Genomic DNA, 8788 nt, shown 5'->3' on the forward strand with positions numbered 1-8788 from the left:
TTCAAAGGAACATGTTAGCCTTGTATTTGTATTGAAATGAAAGGGCCATGATTCTCAAAGCCATTCGTAACACCTGAGGAAACAGGATCAAAACACATTTCAGTGGAGAACTCAGGGCAAAGGTTAACAGTGATTGTTGTTTTGATGTTAATAAAAAATACTTTCACATAGACAGCATAATATGACACATTTTAGAAAGGTAAAGTCTGTTTTTAAAGGATTAGTTCACTTTAAAGTGAATACTACCTCAAGCTTTACTCACCCTTTAAGCCATTCTAAGTGTATATGACTTAATTCTTTCTGATGAACACAATCTGAGATATATTAATAAGTATCCTGACGCATCCGAGCTTTATAATGGCTGTGAGCGATACCAATGAGTATGAGCTGAAGAAAGTGCAGCCATCCACATCCATCCATCATAAACATACTCCACATGGCTCTGGGAGGGTTAATAAAGGCCTTCTGAAGTGAAGCGATGCATTTGTGTAAGAAAAATATCCATATTTAACAGGTTATGAAGTAAAATATCTAGCTTCACCAGACCGCCTTCTGTATTCAATTTACGAAGAAAGTGTAAAACTTGCAGTTCAAAATGCTTACACTACATCCTACGCCTTCCCTATTCAACTTACGGAAAAAGCGTAACTTGACTACAGAAGGCGGTCTGGCGGAAGCTAGATCTTTTACTTTATAACTTGTTAAATATGGATATTTTTCTTACACAAATGCATCGCTTCCCTTCAGAAGGCCTTTATTAACCCCTTGGAGCCGTGTGAAGTACGTTTATGAAGGATGGAAGCACTTTCTTGAGTTTCATACTCTTTGGTCCTGTTCACTGCCATTATAAAGTTCGGACGCGTCAGGATATTTATTAATATAACTCTGATTGTGTTCATCAGAAAGAAGAAAGTCATACACACCTAGGATGGCTTCAGGGTGAGTAAAGCTTGGGCTAATTTTCATTTGAAAGTGAACTAATCCTTGGAACATTTTGCAGGTGTGATTGACGAGATCAATCGCTGACCTCTTCAGTCATGATCAAATACAATTCAAGGCGCCTAATACCAAAACACACCGGTTTGTCTTGTCAAAAAGCATTTAATCACATGTCACCATTGCGCATGGTTCAATCACATGAACAATCAACAGCAACATCTTCTGTAAACAGGGTACAAACAAACCATCTGAATTACAAAATAACAAACAGCAAAATTACTTAGAAAAATATCTCGTATATCTTCCATAAACACTGTCATTGTAATGCACGTAAGATTAAAATCTGATTAAAAAAGGCTGAAATTAACGAGCGAAGGCCTTTGGTTGTAAGACAGAGATACGTCCGCAGACCGGGTCCGTTCTGGCAGTAATGTTTGGCAGCGATTGGCTTTGAATTGGCGATCATGCGACGGTTCGCGAGGCGGACGGCAGGCACAGGCGTCGGTGGGCGAAGTGCACGAGCACCAGCAGGAGCATCTCTGACGTGCTGCTGAGGGCCACGATGAAGGGCGCCTGTGAGGCGTAGTCCGCCTCGGCCCGCTGGAACGACAGCTGCATGACGGCCAGCGCCAGGAGACTGTTCTGCACGCCCACCTCAATACTGACCGTCTTCCTCTGCGGCACCGCCAGCCCCGCTACCCGCGCCATTACAAACCCCACCAGCAGCCCGAAGATGGGCACGGTCACGCCCGCCGCTACGATCGGGGCGCGCACATTGGCCAGGATGGAGGAGCCCATCTGATAGGCCATGAAGATCCCTCCCACGATGAGCACGAAGCTGAAGGGGCGGATGAGGGCGAGCAGGACGCGGGTGACGGCGGGCAGACGCAGCTTCACCAGCATGCCCAGCGAGATGGGGATGGCGATGAAGAGCAGCGTGCCGAGGATCTTGATGAAGGGCACGTGGAGAGCGGCATGGACGCCCAGCAGCCAGCCGTAGAAGGCCGAGGACAGCGGCATGGCTGCGGTCGCGACCACGGTGGAGATGAGAGTCATGCTAATGGCCAGGGTGACGTCTCCGCCTAGCAGCAGGCTGTACAGGTACCCGCCGCCTCCGCCCGGAGCCGAGCAGGTGATGACCAGGCCCAGCGACAGCGCCTTGGGGAGCGCCGCCAGCCGGGACAGGCCGTATGCGTAGAGCGGCATTATGAGGAACTGTCCCACTACGCCCAGCAGCAACGGCACCGGCCTCTTGAGCAGAGCCGCCAACACCTCCACCTCCACCTTACAGCCGAACGCGCACTTGTTGATGAAGATGAGCGGCAGCAGCGCAAAGAGGATCGGGTTCTCCGAAAAGTGCGTCAGCCCGCCGGACTCCAGGAGCCGGGCGGCCGGGTCGTCAACGCTGCCTGCCGCCACCCTGATGGAGTAATCGCTCCGCTCCTCGATGAGAACTGGCTCTAAGTCGCTGTCTAGATCCAGCAGCTGGATGAGCAACGGAGCCGTTCCCGGAACCCCAGAGCGGATGCTGATTACGTAGCTGCTTGCGACTCCCGTTCGCCCGCTGTCCGTCACGTTAAGGATGGAGATGACGTCCGGGTCCAGAGACCTCACCCGAACCGTCTGTTTCAGGCTCTCGCGACCCTTCCGACCTCCGGAGCTGCGATACCCGCTGGAAATCACGATCACGCCACGCGTGTTCTGCGGAAACTCAAACTCCCTTGAGGAGCCGTCGCCGATGTGAAGGTACTGAACCGGGATCTGCTTCTGATCGAGTTGATCCGGATCTTCTGCTAGAGCGATTAACAGCAGACAGCTCAACACGAGCACTGTCTTCATGTCTCCACCACACACACCGCTGAAAGCCTCTCATACAATCATCAGTGAATATTTCTCCTCAGACTGACACGGACAACATATTTAAATCCTCACAGATCTGGTCACGATCATAAAGATCCGATTCACAGTCATCTCATGACGGCTAACACCGGAATTCACTCGGAAATATCCAGCACGAGCACTTCAGGGGTGTTATTTCCGTGTATTAATATTTCTCATCCGTGAGTGTCCTCATCATGTTTACTCGTTTCTGTCGCTTTATTTTACTCTCGTCATCTTTGCTGGAGATTCCGGTCTGAGCAGCTCGAGCGGTTACTATGGGCGACTCCCTGTAGAAAGGAGATAAGCGGTAGAATGGAAAACACCGTCCAAAAGTGGGTGGGGTTTAGTGGCGTGGACGCCGTCTCTGATTGGTCAGGTACGATGATTTTACGAAAAACTTTTGTTTTTACTTTTCGTTGCGTATTTACAATTAATTCGTCTATTAAAAGGCTGTTAACGTCATTATTCAAGTATATATTATTGTCGAGACCGTAGCTAAAACGGTACATATGCGGCGTTGGTCACGTGCCACCAGTTTCTTTATTCAACGCTGCAAGGATGAACCAATCACAGCGGTTTGTGATTACATTTCGAGGCGTTTTATTTGATAATTTCAGAGAGACTGCAGAAGCGGGTTTGCATTTATGTATCAGGTACCATTCCTTGAAATTGGCACATTTAAACAATTATAATTTCATTATACAAATGTCTCCGGTGAAGAATAAATGTCCGTTCTCATTTGAATGAGACTGAGATAAGGAATGGGCTTTCTGAGCAGCGTAGCGCCTCCTGCAGGAGTAAACAATGGACACCGATATTAGACCGAGTCCTTTCCCGCCCAATAAAACTCTTCAGAAAATACGGAAACTCCGGCTCGTGATCCTATGGAAGCCGATCGTGGACTAACCTCAAAAACAATCTATAATATTACCATAATACTCTTTATTATGTAAAAATATGCTGAGATACTTAAGAATACTACAGAAATACTATAGAAACCAAATTGCGTATTATTTGCTGTCAGCGACTGATATTTTTTTATCTTTAACATGTTACTTAACTCTTTCAATACTCATGTACGATCTTAAGCCATTGTGCAACCATATCATTACTGCTTGACGTTTGTAAATCACTCATTTTAATCGTCTTAAAGGTCAAAATTGCGCCACCTGTCTATAATCACTCACTTCTTGATTATTCATTTTAAAACACATTTGATTTCAAGTCGAATATGTGTGTAGAGCAGATTATATACACTAACGTATAAAAGTTGTGCTCACGGAGATTTATTTGAAATAAATTGTTTTATCCAACAAGGACTAATCAAAAGTGACGGTAAAGACATTGGTACAAAAACACTCTAATTTAAAACATTGTTTTCATCAAATAATCCTGAAAAATGTGCTTTCCGCTAAAATATGAAGCTGTTTTCAACATTGATAATAATCATAAATGTTTCTTGAGCAGCAAATCAGCATATTACAATGATTTCTGAAGGATCATGTGACACTGAAGACTGGAGTAATGTTGAGCTTTGATCACAGGAATAAATTAGTTTACTACATATTCACATAAAAAACAGCTGTTTTAAACCATAATAATATTTCACTGTTTTTACAGTATTTTCGATCAAATAAATGCAGTCTTGATGAGCAGAAGAGGCTTCTTTCTTTAAGAAAAGTGTACAAATTCATCCACTGATGACAAAAATAAGCAAACATTCAGAGAAGAAAGATCAGAAAGTTTATTTGCATTCAGTGAAACCTACAGTAACGGTAATAAAGCATGTATGTGAACTGGAAAACAAACTCCTGACAGATTCACCGCATGAATAACTACAACACCCGTATCCCAAATAAAACACTCTACATGTCATCTCAATTCATATCTTTCCCCAACTCATCCCATTCCCTAAATCAGCCCGTCAGGAGTGTTTGGTGTCCTGCTGGACGGTGAAGCCGAGTTTGTGTTCCTTCAGAATCAAAATCTCATCCAGACCGAGGGAATCTCATCATGATTTGTCGGATGTTATTCATCGGTGGCACTGGAACATGCCAAATAAGATCCACTTCAGCACTGATGTTAGAGTGACTTTATTTATTTACATGATGAACGCACAGGAGAAACCCAACTAACTCCAGAGGAAACACACCACTAGGTTTTCCATTACAATAGGGAGTGTGTGTGTGTGTGTTTGAGCTGGACTCACACACTCCTGTAGTTTGACAGAGGCACTGAACACAAGAAGCACCTACTGTACGTAAGGCATGAGAAAATAACATGACACGTTATGAGCAATAATCTTATGAGCATATCAGGTCTAAATAAATATGCAAACTTAAATCAACAGTGAAGAGGAAGGAGCGAGACCCAGCAGTTTCCCCGATGGACAGCGGTGCGTGGAAACACAGGGTTCCTGATTTCACTTGTCCAGAAAAAAATAGGGAAAGATGACTTGTACTCGTTTGATGAAGGAGAGACAGAAAAATGAAGTGCTTGTGTTCATCATAAACGGACTGGGTTATAAAAATCAGCCTTCTGATAAAGTCCTCCGAGCAGGATCTCTGAACGCCGTCAGTTACGTAAAGCCGCCAACCTGAAACAGACACATGGACGTCAGTCACACACACATTCCCAAATGACTGAAACATCTGCTTACATGTGCGTCACATTCACTGTCAACACTGCCGTTTCAGATGACTGATGATGAACCATTTCATGGATTATTATTTTAGCTGTCATACGCCGTAGTGTTTAGAGTCAGGATGCGTTTATGAGCCCTGAAACATCTGCTGATGGAAGTTACGGCTGCCTTTAGAAATCAATCAGCTGTTTTCACTAGAGCTGCACAACACTGCGATATTTTGCTTCTCTTCAATATATACTGTGATACAAAAAAAAAATCAGAGACAGGAAGTTTCAGCAGATGACTGAATTTGTATTTGTAAAGAACGAGTTGTTCTGGAGTGACTGGGCTGATTCTGTCAGGTGTATTACAATCTTATGACTTGTTTATGTGTCCGTCTGAGAACAGCATCTGATTGGCTCCTGCACAGCACTCTAAACAGCACATCATCACTTCCTCTGGAGACTTCTTGTGCTCTGAGCAGATACAGGTGGACTGTACAGTGTGTTAAGAGTGTTTCAGAGACACTCAGGACGGACTGATGGCTTGTTCGAGTTGAAACGGTGTATTTGTCTGTTTTCTGACACTGATTTTGGACTGCTCTCTCAATCTGTTCACTTGACTTTCTAAATACTTTTGTAAATGTAGTGTAATAAAACTGCAGATGTAATTTTATTTTACTGTCTTGATATTTACATCTTAATTTCTTCAATTTCAAACAGTAACCCGTCGAGCTTTTAATGTGTTTCCGGCAAATAAGAATCCGTTTCAAGTATAAATGAGTTTGGATTCAGAGTGAATCATCACTATCGGTCACCCTTTACGTCCGTCTGTGGGTTCTGCACATAATTAACCAATCATTACACCATTGGATCCTTTAACTGTCCACCCACCTATATCATGAATTAAATATCAGACACATCTCTGCTTGTTTGCAATGCAATGGCAAACAAAGAAATGTTTTTTTGAATATGTACAGCATTTTCTTTACTCAAGAAACACTACATTTTATATATATATATATATATATATATATATATATACACACTATACTACACTACATGTATTTGAGGAGCAGAGAAGAGTGTCTCAGTCTAGCATTTGTCGTCGAATCACAGCCATAAGGTCTTAAACAGCTTGTGTGACGCACTTCATTAACATGAGATTTCGACCATTTATTATAGCTTGTCAAATTTGCCCTTATTTGGGTGTGAGCAAAAACACACCGTTTTTGTGTGTGTCCCTTTAAATGCAAATGAGCTGCCGCTTTCCAGAAGAGGGTGGAGCTTTAACAGCTCGTGCACTTCGGTCGCTCAACAACAACAAAGCTGGAGAATCTCACGCAGCCAAAATAAGGATTGTCAGTAACGGTGTTCAGCCTTACATTGTTCAAACCGGAGTCGGACACTGATGGAGAGACTCAGGAAGAAGTTACAACTTTTAGAATGAAACTGGACGTTTCTGAACGGTTAGTGGATAAATTTATGTAGTTGCTGTGGAGTTGATTCAACTCATCGACTAGCATGTGCCGTTATGTTAATCTTTTGTGCAAATCCAGCGTTGAATTGACCCTCGTTTGTGAAGCAGTCCGGCGTAAAATGACGGCAACAACACTCTACTACAACAACTCTTCCTCTTCTCTAAAGCAGCCCAACATGGCCTCGCCCCCTTTGTTGCGTGTTCTCGGGGGCGGAGTTTATGTTTTGATCTACAGTGCAGGCCTAGTTCCAGCTGATTTGATGGGCAGGTGACAGTGGTGTGAGAAGTGTGTGTTTATGTGTAGTGCAGTACCGTCTGGACAGCTGGTCCTCTTTGTCCTGCGCTCGTGCTGACGTCTCCCCCAGCGACGAGGCTCCCGCCGGCAGCTGGCTGAGCTGATCCTCCACCTCCAGGCCGCTCTCCTCGGCGATCTGCAGGATGAGGTCGTCCACCTGCTCCTGCGGCGTGGTCAGCGTGGTGGCCGAGCTCATGGAGTCCTCCATCACCTGCACACAGACGTTCCCAGTGACCGGCACCATCACGGGTCAGAGGTCAGAGACAGACACACAGACGGACACTTACCGAGGTGTGAACGTCCAGATTCTGAACCTGCGTCTCAAACTTGTCCATGACGGCCGACACCTTCTGCAGGTCCATGGAGTTCAGAGCCTTATCCAGAGCTTTGGTCACCTGCGTCATGTTCTTCGCCACCTTTGGACAGGAAGCAGAAAGTCTTTACAGATGCTGATATCGAGAATAACTCCAGCTGGAGGGACTTCGGAAACCTTTTTCATGTTCAAACACACTAAAGACAGATGAAGAAGTGAAAGAGCGTAACAGGTCAGTGATAAAATGGCCGCCTCACCCCCTTCATAGTGACGGCCGTCTGGACCTTAGAGGCCACGGCGTCGACACGAGACGCCATACGCAGCCAGTTCAGGCCCTCGTTCTTCTTGCGGATAGCGTTCTCGGCGTAAACTCGCGCACACTCCACATTCTTCTGCTGGAGAGCCTGGAGATTCACATCAACACACAGCGAGACTTTAAAAATGAAAAATTTAACTCGCAACATTAACGTACCCTGATTTAAATAATAAATCGCAGTAATGAGAATGTAATGAAAAGTATGCGACTGACGTCACCCTCGGACCAGTGACGTCACTCGCGTCTGCTCTCCTACCTTCTTGACTTTAGCCTGCTCTGATTTGGAGTCTTTCTCCGCCTTTTTAGCCAGTCGCTCCAACTGCTTGGACGTGAACTGGTGAAAATGACACGATATAAAGCGAAAGTCAGAGATCAGATGAGACGTTAGCCTTCATTACTGACAGAAATATATATATATAAACTCACTTTTAGCTGGAAGAGTGTGTCTGTGTGAGAGAAACACACAATCATCATCATAAATCATCAACACGACACGCCCTACAGCTTATACATGTTTACATTTACACCAATAATAAACGAATCACTCGACATCAGTACGATCAATAATCACATCAAGCGTTAATCAGTGTCAGGAAGAAGACATCATTATAAGACAGTTTAATACAGGATCATGATTCATTACAGTAATAACACGAAGTGATTGACAGCCATCGAGCGAGAGTGTTCCTACCGTCCATGATAATGTCGACCGGGGTTTTTCTAAAGATTGATGGTTTAGTTGATGTTTTCCGCTCGATGTGTTTGTTTATGTGTGTCTCCGCTCGAGCTTCTCTCTCTCTCTCTCTCTCTTCCGGGTTCAGCTGCGCAGCGTCATCATCACGTCATGTGCGTCTTCTTCTTCTTCGGCGGCATCTTCGAAGTCACATTACTGCCATCTTCTGGAGTTCCTGTGTCATATTTTCCCTCATCTGAAACGGT

General features: G+C 44.6%; 2 protein-coding genes across 2 annotated transcripts; both read right to left on the minus strand.

The window, feature by feature from the left end:
* Nucleotides 1-3124, minus strand: slc10a3 (solute carrier family 10 member 3). Its single transcript, XM_051883804.1, has one exon. It carries the CDS (start codon nucleotides 2776-2778, stop codon nucleotides 1402-1404), a length of 1377 nt encoding a protein of 458 aa, XP_051739764.1. The 5' UTR covers nucleotides 2779-3124; the 3' UTR covers nucleotides 1-1401.
* Nucleotides 3125-4540: 1416 nt separating this feature from the next.
* chmp1a (charged multivesicular body protein 1A) lies at nucleotides 4541-8733 on the minus strand. The gene is made up of 7 exons (XM_051883805.1): nucleotides 8541-8733; nucleotides 8276-8295; nucleotides 8106-8183; nucleotides 7791-7937; nucleotides 7508-7636; nucleotides 7238-7431; nucleotides 4541-5416 (listed from the first exon to the last, which is right to left on the minus strand). The coding sequence occupies exons 1-7, from the start codon at nucleotides 8545-8547 to the stop codon at nucleotides 5395-5397; spliced, it is 597 nt and encodes a 198-aa protein (XP_051739765.1). The 5' UTR covers nucleotides 8548-8733; the 3' UTR covers nucleotides 4541-5394.
* Nucleotides 8734-8788: the final 55 nt, after the last annotated feature.

This window comes from Ctenopharyngodon idella, chromosome 24, assembly GCF_019924925.1.
Source record: "Ctenopharyngodon idella isolate HZGC_01 chromosome 24, HZGC01, whole genome shotgun sequence".
Classification (NCBI taxonomy): Eukaryota; Metazoa; Chordata; class Actinopteri; order Cypriniformes; family Xenocyprididae; genus Ctenopharyngodon; species Ctenopharyngodon idella.

Bases quoted from the DNA above. Each gene is read 5' to 3' on its own strand.
- slc10a3 (XM_051883804.1), bottom strand. From the start codon at position 2,778: ATGAAGACAGTGCTCGTGTTGAGCTGTCTGCTGTTAATCGCTCTAGCA.
- chmp1a (XM_051883805.1), bottom strand. The intron at 8,184-8,275 runs GTGAGTTTATAT...CATTTTCACCAG, and splicing joins ACACACTCTTCCAGCTAAAA to TTCACGTCCAAGCAGTTGGA. The intron at 7,938-8,105 runs GTAGGAGAGCAG...GTGAATCTCCAG, and splicing joins AGCAGGCTAAAGTCAAGAAG to GCTCTCCAGCAGAAGAATGT.